Source organism: Eschscholzia californica, unplaced genomic scaffold (assembly GCF_041429995.1).
Source record: "Eschscholzia californica isolate CP2 unplaced genomic scaffold, dmEscCali1.0.p SCAF_4, whole genome shotgun sequence".
Classification (NCBI taxonomy): domain Eukaryota; kingdom Viridiplantae; phylum Streptophyta; class Magnoliopsida; order Ranunculales; family Papaveraceae; genus Eschscholzia; species Eschscholzia californica.
This window is the reverse complement of record NW_028238461.1, coordinates 56,798,482-56,820,678: the sequence shown is the minus strand read 5'-3', so window position 1 is coordinate 56,820,678 and position 22,197 is coordinate 56,798,482. Positions and strand designations below refer to the sequence as shown.

At 34.2% G+C, this 22,197-nt stretch overlaps 3 protein-coding genes across 5 annotated transcripts; 2 read left to right on the top strand and 1 right to left on the bottom strand.

Moving 5' to 3' along the window:
- Nucleotides 1-256: 256 nt before the first annotated feature.
- On the top strand, nucleotides 257-6,556 carry MOS7 (nuclear pore complex protein-like protein). 3 transcript variants are annotated; one of them, XM_086673569.1, is made up of 10 exons: nucleotides 257-1,113; nucleotides 1,154-1,512; nucleotides 1,883-2,034; nucleotides 2,792-2,914; nucleotides 3,185-3,329; nucleotides 3,518-3,579; nucleotides 3,723-3,939; nucleotides 4,359-5,279; nucleotides 5,689-5,938; nucleotides 6,026-6,556. In XM_086673569.1, exons 2-10 carry the CDS (start codon nucleotides 1,183-1,185, stop codon nucleotides 6,298-6,300), a joined length of 2,475 nt encoding a protein of 824 aa, XP_086529695.1. In that variant the 5' UTR covers nucleotides 257-1,113; nucleotides 1,154-1,182; the 3' UTR covers nucleotides 6,301-6,556. The 3 variants fall into 3 exon arrangements, with proteins under 3 accessions (XP_086529695.1, XP_086529693.1, XP_086529696.1); XM_086673570.1 differs by having other exon boundaries at nucleotides 1,077-1,512; nucleotides 4,359-4,737; nucleotides 4,855-5,279; XM_086673567.1 differs by having other exon boundaries at nucleotides 831-1,512.
- A 6,131-nt stretch (nucleotides 6,557-12,687) lies between these two features.
- LOC147546668 (uncharacterized) lies at nucleotides 12,688-13,962 on the bottom strand. Its single transcript, XM_086637472.1, has 2 exons — nucleotides 13,410-13,962; nucleotides 12,688-13,308 (listed from the first exon to the last, which is right to left on the bottom strand). Exons 1-2 carry the CDS (start codon nucleotides 13,947-13,949, stop codon nucleotides 12,793-12,795), a joined length of 1,056 nt encoding a protein of 351 aa, XP_086493598.1. The 5' UTR covers nucleotides 13,950-13,962; the 3' UTR covers nucleotides 12,688-12,792.
- Nucleotides 13,963-17,154: 3,192 nt separating this feature from the next.
- LOC147546667 (E3 ubiquitin-protein ligase AIRP2-like) lies at nucleotides 17,155-21,576 on the top strand. The gene is made up of 5 exons (XM_086636601.1): nucleotides 17,155-19,410; nucleotides 19,961-20,111; nucleotides 20,247-20,313; nucleotides 20,452-20,686; nucleotides 21,221-21,576. The coding sequence occupies exons 1-5, from the start codon at nucleotides 19,346-19,348 to the stop codon at nucleotides 21,429-21,431; spliced, it is 729 nt and encodes a 242-aa protein (XP_086492727.1). The 5' UTR covers nucleotides 17,155-19,345; the 3' UTR covers nucleotides 21,432-21,576.
- The last annotated feature ends 621 nt before the right edge of the window (nucleotides 21,577-22,197 follow it).

The window sequence follows — 22,197 nt, the reverse complement described above, 5'->3', positions numbered from 1 at the left end:
ATGGTTGCGGACCGCCGCCACCAACTCCTACCATTCTCTTGCTCCTCTTTCTCCTTTTGTCAGAGATGGTGACGAAGAATGATTCATCAGGAATGCCAAGATATAAATGAAAGTGGAGATTCAAATTAGAAGAAAACGGATTGTTTATTAAGTGTTCTGATTATTATTCACTTACCCTAGTTAAATTAATAAGCGGATTTATTACTTGCAGCATAAAAGTCAGGTGTTTTTAGTAGCACCAATCAATCCAAACCAAGAAAGATGGGAGAATTTTGAAAATGTACCAATCTAAAATTTTTAGTCTTTCTCCCCTCCTTACAACAGTTTTTGGATTTGGTCTAGGATTTCCTTTTCTTTTCTATTAGTAGTTTTGTTATCAATTCGTAAATAGTTTCTAGGATTTCCAAGATTCATCGCTACTGGTTTAGGAGTGCTCCGAAATCAGATCAAGCAACCGCTCAAGACCGACCTAATGGTTATATCTTCAATCGATCCCCTCTACTACACAGAGGATCAAGAAAATGAGAAGATTGAGAACTTCCTTACTCTACCACATTATAGTATTTTGGTGGATTTCGAGTGGTTTTTCAATGGTGATGGTGGGGGTATGTTTTGTGGTATGAGATGGTGGTGGTTTTGTGGTTTGGTACATGGTGGTACCTCGTAGTGGCAGCGGTTTTTCTGTGGTGACGGCGGTTTTTCGGTGACGGTGGTTCTTTTAGTATTAGTTCTTTTATTTTGTCGACCTTTAGGGTCTTTTCATTCTCGATCTTTAGGATCTTTTTCTCTTTGTCGACTTTTAGGGTTCTTTGTGTTTGAGTTTGTGTCTTGTCAATTCTTTTCCCTTCATGAGGCACTTTGCATTCTAAGTTCTGTGTAGAACTACTTATGTAACTCTCATGCAGTTCTCAGAGAAATAAAATCTCTCGGGTAATGTTGTGGTTCAGTTAATGAATGTATTTATCAAGTTTCCTCAAAAAAAAAAAAAAAAAAAATTAGTCATCATTTTAAATTTTCATATCTAAAGAAGCGCCCAATTATAAAGAGGGCACTTGGACGGGTCTTCAAGTTCTTGCGCGCGCGCGAAAGAAAGATAACAGAGAGAAAAAGAGGGTCTATACTACTCTACAGAGTGTGAGAGAGAGAGAGAGAGGGGGAGAGACTTTCGTTGGGGGGGAGAAAATGAGATTTAATTTCGACGATGTCTCAAAAACAGAGGAGACATCGGCGGCGGAGAAGAAGCAGATAACAACACTTAAACCCTCCACACCATCATCAGCTTCAAAGGAAGAAGTTGAATGGGTTTCCCTTAATCATCACCCTCTTTTCGCCACCACCACATCCAGCAATGCTTCAGAAGGTGGTGGTGGTGGTGGTGGTGGAAACCTAATTGCTTGGGATGGTGCTTCACGTCTTTACTTCTGGGATCCTCTCAAACATTGTCTTCATCGTCTTTCCATTCGTTTGGGCGATCCAAACCCCTCCTCACTTCTTGCTTCCTCCTCCTCCAAGGTCTCTTCCTCTTTCTCTTTCTATAAATTAGTTCCTTTTTTTCTATAGACTTGATACTCTTTTTTAGGGTTTAACCATCTGAAAACATGGTAATTCTACTTCTTTATTCACACAATCTTGGATGGATTGCTTTGGTCGTCCGATTCCATTTAACCCTAATTTTACTTCTTCATTCACACACACACACACACAAACATCTGAAAGCATTTCTTATAAAAAAGACTTTCTGATGAAATTTAAGTGGAAGAGATGTAGTTTGTATCTATAAAAAAATGATTCATTCCTTGTTTTCCTTTCCAAATATGTTATTATTAATTCCAACATTTAGGATTTTTTATAGCAGCGGGTAACTCTATTAGTACTCTTGCAGGTGTTGCAACCAGACATTAGGTTGCCCTTTTCTGTTAATAACATATCCATCAACCGAAATGGATCGGCAATACTTCTCTATGGTTCGGATGGTCTATGTGTCATGTATTTATATGGAAAATCCTCAACAAGGGATAACACAATTATCTGCAGGTACTAGCAATGGAATTAATTCCTCAGTTTGATAATTATGTTGTTTAAATTGGTTTCTAAATTGTGTTGCGTGAGATCACACGGTAGAAAACTACGGTTAGTACTAGGGAACAAGAAAACCCAGGCAAGAATCCTATGTGGATTGCCGTAATTCGTGCTTTTTGTGATCCTGATCCACCGAACATCGAATCACGGCAAGCCACATATGATTTCTGCCCAGAGTCTGCTTAGTTTTTCTTGTTCTCTAACATTACTCTAAATATAACTATAAGTGATGAAAAAGTCTTCAATATCTCTATCATTTTGTTGGTGTTCAAGTTAAAATCTTGTTTGGTATAGTTAAGTGGGTAAATTCCTTTAGGTTTGCACGACTTGTTTCTTGACCCAGATAGCATGCAGACTTGCAGTGCAAAGGATACTTCTTATTTGCACCAATCGTATGTTGTGCACGAACTGGACGTAGTGACGAACTACTTGTGACTGTGTCAAGCAACTTGTATTTAGCTTTCACCTATTTATCCTAATTAATCTGCTTGAGGTATTACAGATTATATAAAGCTTCTGACAGTTTCTTCTTTAGTTTATGAATCCGTTGAATGGATAAGAAGTAACATATTTCATACTGTTGTTTTTCGTTCTGCCTACATGTTAATAAAGTTCTTGTGAACCAGTGATTATCACTTTACTGCGCTATTGATATGTTCATGTTTGGTTAACAGTGTATCAGTACGTGTTCTTATTTTTCCCCTATTTACAGGACTGTTATAGTTGGTGGTCAAATTTATTTCGACAACAAGAATTCAATTCGAACTTTACAAATTTTATGGCACCCTGCAACTGATACGCATCTGGGGATCCTTTCTTCCGACTCAGTTTTCAGGTATTATTACTCTCCTAAAAAAGTATCCGAATATGCGGATTTGAACAAGCTAAGGCTTGATATTCTGATTCAAACTAGTCATAATTCATATTTCCATCAGTGAGAGAAACAGTCCATAAAATGTCTAAGGAGGTTATTTATGTATTTGAAGTCGTTGTCTAAAGCACCATAAGAAATCTTATCAAGTTCGAGAGTTTTTTGTACTTACTGTCTTCATTAATATTAGCAGAATTCACACGGGTGTGAATAATTCCTTTTTCGTATTTGCAGACTTTTTAATTTGTCTTCAGATCTTGAAAAACCAGAGCAGGAATATTACTTGCAGCCAGTGGAACCTGGTAGATGCAGCAATGCTGCATCAATATGCCCTGTTGGCTTCTCATTTGGAGGGGAACACTTATGGGACAGATTTACTGTAAGTCCAAGTAACCATTTTTTTTTTTCTGGTTTGGTCTATATTTAATTCCATTGCAGTCATTAGCAGATAAATTGCCTTTACCTTGCCTTTGTGGTTGGTTTAAAACATCGCTTACAATGACTTGAACAATGCAGTTATTATTCTCTACTTACTATGGTTCACTATATCTTTATTTTGCTTGCTAGGTGTTTGTCTTATTTACCGATGGTTCGATCTACATTCTCTGCCCAGTTGTTCCTTTCGGAAGGTATTTCTGTGTTCTCTCAGTGTCATGCTTTTATTCTCTAATCATATTGTATATTGTTAGGTTCCTCATGAAGTGCCAACTTTTTACAAATACCTGTTTTATATAGAACCGACACCAACTTTTATATCATTATATGGTGACAGTGTATACAGATGGGAATCTATTTGGGAAATATACAATGACGCACACGTATTTGGCCTGAAAGCTTCGAACTCAAAAGCGGTTAGTTTTTCTAGTTTGGCTGTTGCTTGGTTGGAAGCAACATTTCCTGATTTGGTTAATCAAGCAGCGCAAGGAAGCAATTCAACAGCATTAAGAGCCCATCCCCATGTACTATTTGATGCTTCCCTTACTTTACAGGTAAATTTATTCTTAAACTTGGTGCATCTTGTCTTCTGATATTATTGATACAGGATTAAATCTGATATAGTTGCTGGGCCTGAAAGTAGTGGGCAGAGGCACGGGATTAGATAATGATATGTTGTTTGAGTCTAAAAATATACGCCCTGCTTGCTGTGAATATTCATCCAAAGCTGGATTTAGATAATAATTTGCTTTGGGGCCCAACGGAATTGGTGAAAGAGGAAAACTTTTGATCTCTTGGAAAATATGTAGTAAATTTCCAGTGAGAGGTCGTCATATTCTTCAATCATATCTCACTTACATGTTTACTTTTGTTTCCGGAATTCGTGAAAGCTCAATTGTGTCTTGGTTCAGTTTTAGGGTCTCTATTTTTCATCTCCGAACTTTTCTAAGTTTTTTGAAAAAAAAAATGGTAGGGTCCTCTAAGTAAAGTATGTCGTGCTGATGAAGTGGATTCTGAAGTCCAAGGTACAAAATGTGAAGGTCGAGCAGTGGCCTTTCTTTATAACATAATCAGCAAAGATTCGGTCCTGGTGACTGCTTGGAGTAGTGGACAGCTGCAAATAGATGCTCTCGCTGATGAAATTCAACCAGTCTGGAATATTGGTAATCCACGTCGTGTATGCGTTGATTCTGATGATCATATACTTGGACTTGCGATGATTTGTGAATCAACTCTGGGTGACCTGCCTATTGTGAAGCTCGACCAGCCACTTGATCATACTGTTTGGTTGGGAAATCCACCCCCTCTATTGAGTCTTGCAGTTGTGGATTTGGCCCTGCCGAAAGACGTAGGTAATGGTTCTCTTCTTTCGATGTTTCCTGATCCCCTCATCCCAGAAAGAATATACTGCCTTCATGGTGGTGGAATAGACTCGATTGTATTGCATTTTCTGCCTTTCACGAGCCAAGCAAGTGGGAAGGATGAGGCAATGAGAGCTCCTTCTGTATACCCTGTTTTGAATACGTGCCAGGGTGAAACCAGCTCCCCTTCTCCCCTCTGTGGTTTTGTGGCACTGGAGGATTCGTTTGGATATTCATGGATTGTTGGGGTTACTTCCTCTCAAGAATGTATAGTACTGGAGATGAAAGATTGGAATGTGTTATTGCCATTTCATGTTGATACTGAAAAGAGACCTTCTGGCTCAGAGGAGCTTCAGGAAGTGGATATTCCAGTAGTTATAAGCAAGGAACTTCTTAGTGGACCTAAGGTGGTCCTTGTTCCCCAAGCCTCACCAAATCTACGATCTGTTTATGCTGATTCTATCGAAGGAAGATCAACCCTTCATCAGTACTTCAAGCTTTTCAACGAAAATTATGTGGAGTATGCACACAAGGTAAGGAACAAGATCATTTTTTTTCCTTTATGTATTTTTTGTCGTTCTAAAATGTAATTATCTGTCATAAACTTTGTCTAAATTATAACTCAGGTTGAGGGTATTTCTACAAAGTTCATTTTGCTGACTTATCCTACGTATCTTAGTACTTAGAATTTGATAGGTAGGAAATAGGAAGGAGATATGCCAAAAACATTTAGTCGTACGGCCTGGATGGAATTCGAAATGTCGATCCTTCCGGACTGGAGTTCGATTCATCCAAGTTAACCGAAAACTGACTTAGCTATTCTTTTGTATACTGAGGCAAGTCAGGTCATATTTTTTGATCTTATCATAACTCATGAGTTCAAAATGGTATACTGCAATTTGCTGATTTGCTTACTTGTGTCTATTTGGTCGTATACTCCAGGTATGGTTTGAACTCAAACATCATAGTACTTACCTGAAGAGAGTGATAGATGAACAACATGCTCGTTTACGCGAGGCACAGCAGAAGCTTTTGAAAGTTGAGGATCGGCAACCCAGTTTGGACGATCGTCTTAACCGTGCAGTCCAGGTCCACGAACATCTAGAAGAGCGCTTACAGACATTGAGAAACTTACCCGGTGCCCACAAAAAACCATTGTCTAGAGCCGAACGTGACTTCAAGGCTGAGCTAGGTACTTGCATATATATTATTCATTTCAAAAAGCAGTTCTGTTCAAACCCATATTTTGAAATTGATCGCTCCAATTTCTGTTGTGCAGATAGATTTACCGGACTGGAGTTGGATGCTCTGCACTCATCTATCGAAGCTCTAAATTCGAGAATGAGAAAGTACACACAGTCCCAACAAGGTATAAGTGGCTCAAAACTACAAAGACAAATAGCAGCATCGGGAAGGAAGAAAAATCCTGTGCCGGAATCTCAGGTATCCCACCTCAGATCAGCTATCGAGAAACTTTCACTAGTCAATAGTGAGAATTCAAAGAAGGTTAAGTTGGTTGAATCTGCACTGAAAAAGATGGAGACTAGTGAATGATAAAGGCCATAGTTTGCTAATCCAGGGATTGATTTATGAACCACACTGGTAGGTGGATTGAACAGTAAGTTACGATTTTGGGAGGAGCTCTTAGTGAGATCTTCAGTGGTAAATTCTAGACCTATTTGTAGTTGTTCGTTTGAAAAGGACCTAATATGAAACATAAACCAAAATAATTAGAAACAAATTAAGAACCTGATTAATTTTAAATTTGTATCACTAAGAGCATTTCCAATGTAAGATTCAAATTGAAAAACTTTACAGTGTCACTTCACACGTATGAGTTTTTTTTTTACAAAAAATTCTTATACTCTGATGTAATTAGATCTACTAAGTTCAAACTATACTCTCATAAAAAAAAAAGTTATTTGAATTGGGTTATTAGAGTATAATAGTCAGTTTCCAAAAAAAATTAAGAAAGATAAGCATAACTTTGTAATAGTGGAATCAAATGATGAGGTATCAATTTGATTGGAAAACTATCAGCGACAAGAATTTTAAGACAGAGAGACGGACGATTGTTGAAACTGATAAAAGAAATGGTTGATTCTCCACCGAATTGAAAAGGAAAAATGGGCGGTTTGTTCAAAGCGATGAAATTTATCGTTTTGCAATGAAATCAAACTCTTGTGTTTTTGTGGTGGGACTAACAAACTTGGTCTTTGTACAACAAGTCAAACGACTTTACTCAGCGAAGGTTATTTGGCTCGGGCTGTTTGGGCGCAGAATTGACAAAAAAACAGGTTATCTTAGGTCCGGATGGGGTAAACTGGATTCTTGTGGTTGGGGAACGAACCCAATCTTAAATTTTGGTTCAGAAATGCTGAAACTTGTGTCTTAACTTCCAGACCTGTTTCAGTAATAAAAAAATTAATAAAAAATTGAATTAGGTCTGATTTCGTGTTATCTTAGAAATGGCATTCAATGAGGTGCAATGGCATTTCAATGAGGTGTAATGGTAAAAAAGAATTGCTGAACCGAAAGCTAAAGTCAGTTTACGGAATTAGAGTTTTGGGGCCAAAACTTGAATGGAAGATAAACATAGGAGTTAAAATTGGTAGTGAGTCACAATTAGGGGTTAAATAGATAATATCCTTTTAAATAATAGTTTTAAGTAATATTTGGAAGATTTTTTTTTTTGAAAATTCGACTACGATCTACGTTAGTCGTTACAACGTATTGATACATCATGGAGATGTAATAAGCACGACAACCGTTCAATTTAAACAGAAAATGAAAGAGACTTAAAGACCGACAACAAATAGGCCTAGGGGTGGGAATCGGGCGGGTTCGAGCTTATGATTTTTGGGCACGGGCGGGAGAGGAAGCTACTCGATCGGGATATCGGGCGGATAAACTTGAGTCTCTTGGAGCCTGCGGCCCGATTATGCCCGAGTGCCCGATCGGGCTCTAACGGGCTCGGGCGGGTCGGGTTTCTCTAATAAAAATATTGTATTTTTTCAATAAAAAGTAATATATAAAAAAACATAATTAAACTTAATTGAAGATACAAAATATTCATCAATAATCTTCACCAAACCCTAGTATGTAAATACAATCTTCACCACATAAGAAACAAAAATGAATGACAATCATCCATAATATACACTTAACAAAAAACCAAAAAATTAATTAAAAAAACAAAAAATTACACTATCATCCATTCCGTGAAGAAACAGAAACCTCCATGAATAATCTTCACCAAACCTAATCTCAGCAAACCCTAATCTCACCAAACCAACACCTCCATCAATATTCTCACCTCCATGAAGAAATCAACCCTATTCGGTTCCATGAAGAAATCAACCCTAATCCTAATTAGTACCATGAAGAAACATAAATCTAACATAGTTGATCTTGGGCGGGTGTATCGGGTGCTACTTCGGGCGGGTGGATCGGGTGCTACTTCGGACGGGCGGGTACCGGTTGCCTATCAAGCGGGCCTAACGGGCCGGACCTCGGGTAAGACAACTTACCCGAGTCCCGTCTGAGCCCGACCGAAATTTCGGGTCGGGTCCGCTCGAACTGGGTTCTTCTCGGTTGTCGGGCGTCACTGGTCCGGCAGTTAGGGGCGGATTTCGAATTTTCGGATAATTTGTAACCTAAATTACTTATGATAAATCTTGATGACAACTGCTTACACCAAAACCCGATCCCAGGACTTCATGGGCTTATAGTGGACAAGTAATTTGGAAGTTGGAACCACATGTAACCCGATGTAAACAAATAAGGGTAGGGATCTTACGGGCCCGAGGTTTTAATGGCCCACTTTACTGGTCTTGTTTCTTTGGAGGGCCTAGTTTGGTTTATTTTATTTTTTTGAGGCATCCCCAACTTCAAAGGTTAATGTGGATTTGTCACTTGGTGTCCCAAACCCCTCTAATGATCAGTTTGATACCATCAACACACATGTTCACTAATTCCTCCACCTGTCCTCCTGTCCACCACCTGGCATTATCAACACCATTGAAGGTTGATCAAGTGCTGCCCAAAAATAGAGAGAGATTGAAAATGTACAATAATTTAGAGAGATGATAGAATATATATAAGCTTTCATTTTTTTTTATCTTTCAACAAGAAAAAAAAATACTTTCAGACTTATTATTTTCATGTACTAGTAATATATGGGAAATCTGAAAAAATATACATCTATTATATAAAACGCAATGATATCTTTTGAGGTGAGCCGTCGATTTATCTCTTGGATATTCGTGTCCGTCAGATATTCATCGAAAATTTTGTAATAGGACGATTACAATCCAATTTAGAAACCACTACACATTAACTTCTCGGAATTCCACCCACATTTTCATAACTACCCACGAGGCCAGGACTAAACCAACCCAAATCTTCTACCCACGTGTATATCATATCCCAAGCCAAACTAACTAAATTAACTGCCTTATACACTTTCGGCCAAAACTACCACCCAAATTATCTCAACTCCCAAATCTATTGTCTGCTTTTGAACTTGATAAATTTAACAACCAAATTTAAAGAACACACCCACGATTCTCTCCATAATTTGGAGATCTCCAGTCTTTCCTCTCCGAGAGATGCGTGTTTCCCATTTCTTAATTCACTTTTTACTCCCTTTCTTCATGTCCAAAATTTGAAAACTACCCCTGATAATCTCACCCCATGTAAAATTCAGTTTTATCTTCTAACTACTTTCCCTATTAAAAATAGAAATTTCTCTCCCAAAAATTCATCTCATTTCTACTTTTCACGGGTGATATAAGGGATTTTCTTCTCTGTCCTCTGTAGCTGCTGCTACTTTTTCCTCGACTTATTTTTCGTTGACAATTTTACTCTGTCATAATGTATGTATTTGATGTGTGGAAATAATTTCAAGTGTGTGGAAATGAATTTAGTCATCCTCTTTTCACTATGAGATTGTTCTCTCCTTCCTCTTTCATGAGTGGTCAAAGTCCTCTCGAATCTTAGATGATTTTAATATGAATTTCTGGACTTCAAATTTTTCAATGCATTAGATAAACCAAATTATAAGACAGGTCTAACAATTATTCATTATTTTTTTCTGTTGTTTAATGATTTTCCAGGAATTAAAAGGAGATGGAATAATTAACTTTACATGTCAAGTGCCTCACAGAATGTGGATTTTTTCAGGAATTAAAATAAGATGGATTAATTTTTAAGACCCAACCGGAGATGTTAATGAAATTTAAATGAAGTTCTCGTTCATTGCCCTCTATCTGTTAAATATATTCGTCCCATTGTTATTTCAAATTTCATTATTATATGATATTGTTTTAGGAATGATAATACAATATATTTCCTTCAAGCTTCTTTTATATTTTAACTATTATTATCGCATTGTATTAGTTGTACCATACAATGTATACGTCATTTGCATTTTATAACTCAACCATTACTCTAACATTGTCGAACTTGTAACTTACGTTGCTCATCATGTTCTTCAAACATTACTTATGATTCTCCGTACATTTTTCAGAATTATTGTACATTATTCACATAATTTGTACAATATACTAGATACAATTACACACTTAAAAATGCATTGTACAAACTACCAGATACAATATACCAACATTAAATTAGAAATACAATTTAGACTCCTACAAAATCAAATTTTTAACCTAATTTTTCAGATGTTAAGAACCTAAAATCATAAACTTAAATAGATTACACATAAAAATGTATTGTACAAACTGTCAGATGCAATATACAAACTACCAGATGCATTATACAAGCTATTAGATGCATTACACAAACTAATAGATGTATAAAACCTATAGATATATACATTGTTTGGGATTTGAAACACTTTTTAAACCTACAACTCTGAGTTATATAAAGATTAAGGTATGTATAGAAAGTTGAACATGAAAGAATAAATAAATTATGATAGAAATAAGAATTTTTCTTTTGTTAGGTTTTTCATTGGTGGTTTGACCGCCCCATAGCTTATACAGCTTTTATTTTAGTGAGAGAAAGATGAAGAAGAAGGTTCCTCAACAAAAAAAAAAAAAGATGAAGAAGAAGGTGGAGACAAAAAGAGGTGATGGGTGGTACAAGATTTTACAGCTTTATCACGTTTCTCTCTGTAACCCTACTCATCTCATAACGGCTATTGGACTGATAAGTTTGTTTTCATTGAAGTAGGCCACTTCACATTTTGAGCTCTTCCTATAATGAAAGGTGAGCTTGGTACCCTACTGTCCAAATAGTAAAATGTTTGATCTAATGTTTATTTTTACCTTCAATGAAATGGTTTGAGCTCATTAAACACATTTATATTCAGTACTGTAGATCGGAGTATATTGGGCCTTCCAACTAATCTCGCAGCAATGAACCAATAATCCAACACAATCAAGTGGTTCAAAAAAAAAAGTCTTGTAACGACAAACATTTACTTCAGAAAAAAAAAACGTCTAAAATTGATCATAATCGATTTCTCAAAAAAAAAACAATGATTGGTCTAATGAACATTTTTTACTTTGGTAAATTAATTTTGAAGAAAGTCAATTTTTATTAAAAGAAGATTATAATGGTGGTCCTAAATTTTTGGGGGCAAAAGCAAATAAAATTTTTGTGAGCCTTGCAATAGACTTCACTAAAAATAAGTCACGTAACATAACAACTTTTAGGTTCCCTTCCTAAATTTTCAAGACTTTGATTGATGGTAAAATATAGATAAAACTATTGAAATTTATTTTGAAGTGAACAAGACACCAACAAGAACAAACACAGATTTGAAAATGTCGTGTTTGGAAACACAATATACTAAGAGATTTTAGAATTTGAACCAAAAACTCTTTAAAGTTAACTAAAATTAACTCCTTACAATATACAAAGTAAGGAGTCAAATAGGAATTAACTCTTTAAAGTAATGGTAAAAAAGAAAAACTGAACCAAAAACTAAAGTTAGTGGATGGAATTAGGGTTTTGGGGTCAAAACTTAAATGCAAGACAAACATAGGAGGTAATGAGTGACAATTAGGAGTTAAAAGCTAACAACCCATAGTTGGAATGGTAAGATGTATAGTCTTCCACTTAGAGGTCAAGGGTTGGAGGCGTGCTGAACAATTCGAAAAAAAAAAAACATAAGAGTTAAAATTCGTAGTGAGTCACAATTAGGGGTTAAATGCAAGATAAACTTTATAGGTTAACGTGGCCCTAACACATGGTGTCTGCAAGCCTCTTATGATCATTTTGATACCATCAATACTATTGAAGGTTGATCAAATGCTGCCCAAAAATAGAGAGACAGACTCTGATATGTTGTTCTCTTGTACTAGTGTATGGGAAATCTGAAAAGATATACATATAAATTGTTTGGAATTGGAGACACTTTTTGAACCTCAAATTATGAGTTATATATAGATTAAGGTATGTATAGAAAGTAAGAAATGAATTACTACTATGAAGAATTTTTGTTTTGTTGGGTTTTTCATTGGTGGTGGTTTGACCACCCTAGAGATTATACAGCTTTTATTTTTATTTTAGTGAGACAAAGAAGAAGAAGAAGAAGAAGAAGGGGGAGAGAGAAAGAGGTGATAGGTGGTACAACATTTTATAGCTATTGGACTGATAAGTTTGTTATTAGAGAGAGAAAGTAGAGAGAATATTGGGTCTGTTTCTCTATTGCCAGGCGTTTTGTTTGCTAGTTTTTTTTTTTGGTTTTTTCCTCATTTTTGGGAAAGAAAATTCTCTGGCAAAGGACAAATCTCTTTCTTTTTTACATTTTAAGGACTGCTGTATATATCATCATAAAAACATTTAAGATATTAGTGTTTGAGTTTTTACTAGCAAAGGAGGGTTAAGAGTTGCTGGAATTAGGATTTTGGAGAATCAAATTTGAAAGTAATGGTAAAAAAGAAAGAAAAGCTGAAACAAAAGTTAAAGTAATAGAAAATCCATTACATACTCAACTATTCTAAAACATTCTCATCAAAAAAAAAAAAACGATTCTAAAACAAAAAAAATAAAAATAGAAAACTACTCCATCTAGTTATATACCATCCTCCACAACTTCACTATCGTCTTATGGTTCCCTTCGCCAAACTCGAATAAAGAAGCTAATGTGAATACGACCAATCCCATTAAGACTTCCGTCCATTTAAATGGAATAAGGGCTAATCCAATAGTTACGGATGCCGAATGAATCGTGAATTCAACAATACCGGAATAGTCCACTTGATAATTAGCCGCAATAAAACAAGTTAGTGCCCCTAACCCACTTGATAAACCTAGTGTTATCGACGAGTGTTTTACCACCCACACGTCTAATACCACTAATAAGATAGCGAGGAGAAACCTTCCGACTATCTCATCTCTAACAAGAAATTTTACTATTGACCTTGTGTTGCTTGGAGTGGAGACGAAGCAGATGTAAATAGCCACAGTTGGAGGCAAGTAAGCCCAAGGGTTACCTTCTTCTGTGAAACACATGATGGACACCATTGGAAGTATTATGAAGCAACTCCCAAATACAAACCTCATAAACATATTTCTTTTGGGTACCTACAATGTTTAAAATTAATAGTTAATAATTTATATCACAAAGAAGTTATAATAAAAGACAAAGAAAAAGAGAGAGAGGGAGAATTAATTCCAATTCTTACATTCCTTCTATTTCTTCTTAGAGCTCTGCTTCTTTGATTTCCAATCAATTTGTTTATGAATCTATAAATCAATCTTTTAGGTTTTTCTCCGTTGTTATCAATTTCGGTCCTTTCAAACAAGATACTCAATGAAAACACTATGAAACTCGTGACAATTTTTATCTTAGAAAATGGACGGACCGATAAACCTATTGTAACGCAAGCAAGGTGTCTAGCAAATTCCACTAACCCGGAGCTATCTACCTCGTAAACCACTCCTAGAAAACAAATAACACCCCCTAAACCGGTTACTAGACCGGGTGCATCGGATGGGTGTTTAACTACCCAAACGTCTAAAAAAACTAGTAAAAACTCAAGTATGAAACTTGCAACAATACCTTTTCTTATAACAAATTTTATACCCCCTCTAATATTGCTTGGGTTAAAAGTGAAACTAAAGAAAATGCAAAGCATTAAGAGAATTAACACAAAGGGAGTGAGTTCATTTTGATTTGTTAAAAGAAGCCATGAATAGGACGGCAGAAATACCAAACCTAACATAAAAATGAATTTAGTAATCATACTCCTCTCATTAACAACATGAAAAAAAACAATAGAAATAAAGTTAATAAAACAAGTAAATATAGACATATTTAGTAATCATACTCCTCTAATTAACAACTTGAAGAAAAAACAATAGAAATAAAGTTAATAAAACAAGTAAATATAGACATTTAGTGAATGAAACTACAATAAAGTTAATAAAACAAGTAAATATAGACATATTTAGTAATCATACTCCTCTCATTAACAACCTGAAAAAAAAACAATAGAAATAAAGTTAATAAAACAAGTAAATATAGACATTTAATGAATGAAACTACAATAAAGTTAATAAAACAAGTAAATATAGACATATTTAGTAATCATACTCCTCTCATTAACAACCTGAAAAAAAAACAATAGAAATAAAGTTAATAAAACAAGTAAATATAGACATTTAGTGAATGAAACTACAATAAAGTTAATAAAACAAGTAAATATAGACATATTTAGTAATCATACTCCTCTCATTAACAACCTGAAAAAAAAAAGAATAAAAATAAAGTTAATAAAAAAGTAAATATAGACATTTAGTGAATGAAACTACAATAAAGTTAATAAAACAAGTAAATATAGACATATTTAGTAATCATACTCCTCTCATTAACAACCTGAAAAAAAAACAATAGAAATAAAGTTAATAAAACAAGTAAATATAGACATTTAGTGAGTGAAACTACAATAAAGTTAATAAAACAAGTAAATATAGACATATTTAGTAATCATACTCCTCTCATTAACGACCTGAAAAAAAAAAACAATAGAAATAAAGTTAATAAAACAAGTAAATATAGACATTTAGTGAATGAAACTACAATAAAATTAATAAAACAAGTAAATATAGACATATTTAGTAATCATACTCCTCTCATTAATAAAACAAGTATTCTTTAGTGAATGAAACTACAATAAAGAATACTGAATGAGAAAAATGAGAGACAGAGAGAAGGCAAGTACGTAACCATATTGTTTTCTTTTCTTTTCTTTCTTTCTTTCTTTCTTTCTGTTGTAGTAGGTTAGGTCAAGTTTGGTCTCCCGTTTACATACACTCCACCTCTTCTTCCGTACGAATGGATTCCTTCTTATCACAATTCACATCCCATTACTCATCTCTCATTTATTTATAAAATACTAATAACAGAAACTAATTCAGACGTGGTGAAGTAGGGTAGTAGGGCAGTATCAGTGTACCTGGCCCCCCACATTTATTTCAAATTTATTTTGACAAATGCTAAATGAAGCTGCATAATTGCTTCATAAAGCTATTTGCTAGACACAACCATTTATTTTTTATTAAATTGCTAAACAACACCAAAGATCTATTTATTGGTTTTATTTAGCAAATAATTTTTTGAATCTTAGATTGCTAAATACAACTATGTTTTAACTTCCCAAAATTATTTACTAGACACAATTTTTTCTTTTATTAACTTATTAAACAAAAATAAAATTGGTTGTATTAGTGTTATCTAATATTTTAGAAAAAATACTTAAACGTGTTATAGGTTTTAAAAAAATATACATTATTTTTATGTAGTATGATTTTATGTAGTATGATTTTATGTAATATGATCTTATAAAATATCTATATAACAAATGACATAGGTTTTGGTGTCATGTCATAACTTTGGTTTATAAATCTTGGTCGTCCAATTTTCTTTTGTAAATCACGACCCTTCTTTTTAACGGGTTTTTAAAAGATAAAAGTGAAAAGTTAGAATGACTACCCCTCTCTATAAACTCTCTAATTTCTCTCTTTCCTCTCTTCTCCTTTCAAAAAACTCAATGTTATCTCGGTTATTATTTTTAATATATTTTTTTGTTACTTCAAAATTTGTATTAGACCAAAATATTTGATAATTTTTTTATAACATAAATATAGAAATTTCCGTGCCCTACGGGCACGGGATATACCCTAGTACATTATTAAGGTTTAAACTAAGCTTAAAAATATACATAGTGATTTTATGTAGTATGATTTTTACAACATGTAATGCTCTGATTGGAATATAATATTTTTTTAGTTATTTGTTTATATTTGGTTAACTTTTTAGTTTAATGTTCGAATAAATTTTATTTATGAATAATTAATTATGGTAATAGAAATTTGAACCCAAGATTTTTTGAGAAAAAATTCGGTTATATTTGATTTTTTTCTTTGGATTTTACCTCAAATTACAGCATGGAATGCTCTGATTTGAATATAATATTTTTTGTTATTTGTTAATATTTGGTTAACTTTTTAGTTTAATGTACGAACAAATTTTATTTTATTTATGAATAATTAATTATGGTAATAGAAATTTGAATTTTGAGAAAAAAATCGATTATATTTGATATTTTTTCTTTTAGTGTTGGATTTAGCAATTTAAGATAAAATTCAATTAATTTTATTTAGTTATTTTGTGCAATAATTTTTTTAGAGTTGTGTATAGAATAGAGGAGAGATTCGGTTATACTTGATTTTTGGTGTTGGTGTTCGTTAGCAATTTAGGACACAATTTTAGTTAGTTTTATTTAGTTATTTTTGTCTAATAGTTGTCCTTCGCAAAGCTGAAGTTGCATATAGTAGCATCCTTTATTTTTGTGACTTTCAAGTCTAGGCTTTCTATCTTTAGTCAAAATTGATTGACCAAAGTAAAATAATTGTATTGCCCCTTAAAAATGTACATTTTACTGAGACGAGAGCCTACTCTTGGACCGGTTATAACCAAGAATGTGGTAGGAGAATTCTCATTTATCATTAATTATTGAAAAATGGCAAGGTCGGTTAAAATTCCATTTTAAGTTTAGGAGTGGTTCTAGTCTGAAATCCTTGCTATTCTTTTTTATTCATTTAGTTATCTTTTTTTTTGTACCAATCGCTTTAAATATGGTGTTATTTATTTATTTTTCATCTATTTCGATTGTTAACTTAATAGTGACTGTATCATATCTCACCGATTATAATATAATCGAGACTTATATAAGGACCACTCCTTTGTCATATTACTTCAGTGTTTCCTTTTGATTTAAATTGTATTAGGACAATTTTTATTTTCTGGAGTTTCTATTTTCATTCATGAAAGGAACATAAAAAAAGTTTCTTTCTTTGACAATGGTTTGCTTTACATTGATTTCAACTTTTTGTTTAATTTTTGATTGATTTTTTTATTACTGAAACAGGTCTCGAAGTTAAGACACAAGTTTAAGCATTTCTGAACCAAAATCTAAGATTGAGTTCGTTCCACAACCACAAGAATCCAGTTTACCCCATCCGGACTAAAGATAACCTGTTTTTCGTCAATTCCGCACCCAAACAGGCCGAGGCAAATAACCTTCGCTGAGTAAAGTCCTTTGACTTGTTGCACAAAGACCAAGTTTGTTAGTCCCACGACAAAAACACAAGAGTTTGATTTCATTGCAAAACGATAAATATCATTGCTTTGAACAAACCACCCATTTTTCCCTTTCAATTCGATGGAGAATCAACCATTTCTTTTATCAGTTTCAACAATGGCCCGTCTCTTTGTCTTGAAATCCTTGTCGCTGATAGTTTTCTGATCAAATTGATACCCCATCATTTGATTCCACTATTACAGAGTTATGTTAATTTTCCTTAATTTTATTTGGAAACTGACTACGATCAGCGATAGTCATTATATTTGGCTACTCAAACTCTACCAAGACCGGGCTTATAACGTAGCTAAACCATGACCCTAAAGCCCAACAACATTATTTATACCCTAATAATCCCAATTCAAATAACTAAAGATTCCACCTTCTTTGGGATTCGAACATGGGACCTCTAGGACTTTCTGGAGTTTTTGTCAACATCTTGGAACCGCTTGGGCTGCTAACTGTTTACTAATCTTCCTTAGTTAAAGACTGAAATTTTTCTATTTGGGCCGTAGCACACCAAGCCAACCTTTCATTATAGGAAGACCTCGAAATGCGAAGTGGTGTACTTAATTTTTTTTTTGTTGAAAAAGTGGTCTGTCTACTTAATTTTTTTGAGTTAATTCATATTTGGCCCCCTACTTTGTGACCAGCTTCCTATTTGGCCCCCTTTTTCTATAAAATGGACCCATTTTGTTAACATCGTCAGTTAACTTTAGTGGTTAACTCTTTTGTTTCCATTATTGCCCTTGTAATAAAAGAGATTTTGAAAATTCAGATTTGGCCCCCTTTTGATATGGGTCAATTAAAAAAAATCAATCATTTTGAACAAAATTAAGGGGCCAAAATAGAATTCGATCTAAAAACACTTAAGATACCTCATCCTTCCCTCTCTCTCATCCACATCATCAAAACCAGACACCTCATCATCTTTTCCGATGAAGGTCGCCGGCCGACCAATATTTCCGGCGACTTTCAAACTCAAAAAAAAAAGTTATTAGCAAATTGTATCAGAAAGTATAGAAAGTTATCGTAAAGTACCTGTACTTCATATTCTGTTATAAGAATAAGTGTGGATAATCACAAAGATCAAGAATTGTACGGACAGATGATTCTGATATGCAAAAAAAAATAAAAAAAAGAAGAGGATTTAACGTAGATCCGAAGAAATATATAATGAACAGAAGGAGAAATAACATACTAAAATTGAACAAATCATTAAATAAGAAATAAACATCAAATATCTTAAAGAGTTAGGAAAGTTTTAGAGAGAGAAAATATAAATCTTCCATTCGAAGCTAGTTAAGATGGAAACAGATCTTATGCAGTTGGATCACAAATGTAATATGTTCAATAATAGAGCATCGTAATCTGATAATGGAAAAAAAAGAATCATCATTAGATCTTAACAATGGTGTTAATACAAAACTGAAATTTTTTTTAAACCTTATAAAAGATTAACTATTTTCGAGCAATCTAATGAAGATGAAAAAAAAAAACAACTAGCTTCGAGTTTAAGAGAGAGGAAATAAAAAAAAGTTTTGTTACAGAATATAATGAAGTTAAGATTACTTTGAATAGAAATATGATTGGAGAGAGAATGAGGGAGATAAAAAAGGAAAAGAGATATGCTACGATTTTTATAGTTATTAGGGGCCGTTTTTTGGGCTATAAGCTCAGAAATTCTTGGAAATGCCGGGAAATTAAAATAATAAAGGGTGTTTTAAGTAATTTTAGATGATCCAAAATGGATAAACTCCCTCTTTGCGTGTCAAAGAGGAAGACCAGTATTTAGGGCTTACTCCTATAGTAAAGTAGTATCAGTGTGAGATTGGGGGAGTCACTGAATTCTATCTGAAATTTAGAGAGAGAAAGAAAATAAAAGAGTCTTTGTTGATTGAGATTTTTCTAACTACTAGGGTTTAAGGTGACAAATTGTTGTTGGATGGGATTTTAGTGCAGAGAACGGAATAGCCATGCGAAAGTCATTTAAGGATTCCCTGAAAGCTCTGGAGGCTGATATTCAACACGCAAATACACTGTAATTACTCTCTCTCTCTCTCTCTCTCTCTCTCTCTCTAAAATTCATTTTTGGTAATTTTTTTTTGTTTTGTTAAATTTGGATTTGGGCTAGTTTTGGTCTTTAATGCAATTCATTGGAGGTTAATTTTAGGTTTAGGGTTTTAAATTGAATGGAGTATTATCTTGATTTATAGGCTTTAATGATTTTCTAATTTGGTACTTTATGTTCATTTATTGAGTTCCCCCCATATACTTACTACCTGGTTATATGAATTGGATTTGTTTATTTATTTATAGTGAAGTTTCTTCTATTTAAAGTTTATTAGGGTTTTCTATTGAAATTTGAATGTTTTTCTTGTTTACAATTTTTTTCCTTTTATAACTGATGTATGGATTAATCTTGAAATTACTGTAAATTTTTAATTTAAGATGGAATAACTCAAGTTTTGTGGGAAGCTAGCATCTCTGGGTTTCCCCTGTTTCAAATGCATTTCCGTATTAGTTTTAGGCGAAGGACGTTAGATACTTAAGTTGTATAATAGTACTTTCTTTTTGTTTGTTTAATCAAGTGCTTCAATCTACCCAAGGGAGTATGATGGTGCCCGTGTTCAGATGAAATTATCTTATAGTCCAGCTGCCCATTTCTTACTGTTTCTTGTTCAATGGACTGATTGTAACCTTGCTGGTGCCCTTGGATTGCTTAGGATCCTCATTTATAAAGTAAGTTCTCTTGTCTATCGTCTAAAAAAAGCTCATTTTTCGCACTTCTTGTTTGACTTTCTCTTATATAATTAGCATAGAAATGTTAATATTTCACATAGTGTTTCGGATTGTAATGGTCGAAGAATTTTGCAGGTTTACGCAGATGGCAAGTCCACTATGTCCATTGATGAAAGGAAAGCTAGTATTAGAGAATTTTATGGTTAGTTTTGCTATCTAGAAACCAGAGTCGGCTACCTACCTATCCATGTCGAAATTGTTAATTCAGCTGCATTTAGCTTCTGTCTGTTTGGGTTTTGTTAAAGTAGATGAACTGAAAAGTTTGGTTTTACATGGGCAGCAATGATATTTCCCTCTTTATTGCAACTTGAAAGAGGAATCACTGATGTGGATGATCGTAAACAGAGGGAGATTTGCGCAACCAAATTTAGAAAGAAATCCGAGTTATTAAAGGGGAAACTCTCTGCACTTGACATAGAGAGGGAAGAAGAATGTGGTATTTGCATGGAGATAAACAGTAAGGTTGTATTGCCTACCTGCAACCATGCCATGTGTATGAAGTGCTATCGAGATTGGTAAGCTCTCTATTTTATCGTCACTTGTTAAACTCATTTATTTTATTTTTTATTACTTCCACTGTTAGCTTCGTTTCGCTTTTGTTGATAAGCATAGAGCTATAGTACCTAGGGGCTATTAGTCGATCTTCAATGATCTCCATTACCGTCTGCTAAGATTCTTACAATGGTATACCCCTTAGTCATGGAGCATATATAAAGTTAAGACTTTCCAAATTATTTGGCTTACATAATGGAGAAGTACAGGGCCTTATAGTTCGATTGCGAATAGTTTTGGTGGACTTTGACTTCATCAGTCAATGCTGACATTGTCTTGGGTTAGTATAGTTCCTTTTTTTGGATAAAATACGAAGCGCCCTTCACTGAAGCCCCTGTACCTGATGTTATTTGGTGTTCGGTGGGATATTTTTCTCAGCGATGTTTAACACGGGTTAGAAAACCAAAATTTGTTTTTCGGTGGGGGTCGGTGCTTTATTGATTTTGTGCTTTCTTTTATAATCTGTGAGATTTTGAAAATGTTTCGTTCTGCTTCAGGCGTTCACGGTCGCAGTCGTGCCCCTTTTGTAGGCATAGCCTCAAAAGAGTGAAGTCGGGTGATCTATGGATATATACTGATAAAAATGATATTGTTGATATGTCCTCCATACACAGAGAGAACTTACAAAGGCTGTTCCTTTACATAGATAAACTTCCTCTCATAATACCAGATCCCATCTTTGTTCCCTACGATTCTCATGTGAGGTAAGTACATATAAATTGGCACGTAGTTGTATATACATATATTCACCGATTATAGTTAAGTTAAAATGTAAATCTTGTTGGGATGTTGCTTAGTTTCCACAAATTGTTAATACTTCGTGAGTAGTAAATATCATATAAAAAAGTTACGATGGATTTGTGTATGATCATCTAAGTTGTATAGATTTGCTATGAATTTCTTGTGTGTTTTGCACCAACTTGGCTATGTCCTAAGGATGATTTCGGGGTCACCCCCCCCCCCCCCCCCCCCCCCCCCCCATTTTCTCTTGTAAATCAGATGACTGTAGTGAACTGAGTAGTCCCAAGAGCTTGGTATTTCCAGTTTTGGACTTGAATACATTGGAGATGAACTTGAGACCAAACTGTTTTTAGTAGTAGCCCACATGGTCTTGCAAGTTGCACTAGAGTTCTTGGGCTTGTTCTTGAGGAAGTTGTGTGGGCACTCACAAAGAATTGGCAAGCCCAATAATCCACCATTCTATATAGGACTCTACTTTAGTAAGTTACATTTTTTTTGTTGAGAGACTTTAGTAAGATACATGGTGGTTGGAAACTTGGAATGAGGGAAATTTGGTCCAGAACTTACTAAAAGGTTGAGAAAATTTCAAAGGATATTGGAATAAGCTAAATAAGTTTATCTTTGATAATCATTACAATGTCATTGTTAGGTCAATAAGATAGGATAAGTACCATAATGACCTGAAACTGATTTAACTATTTTATTTATCTTTTTAATAACTCAAATTCAATAA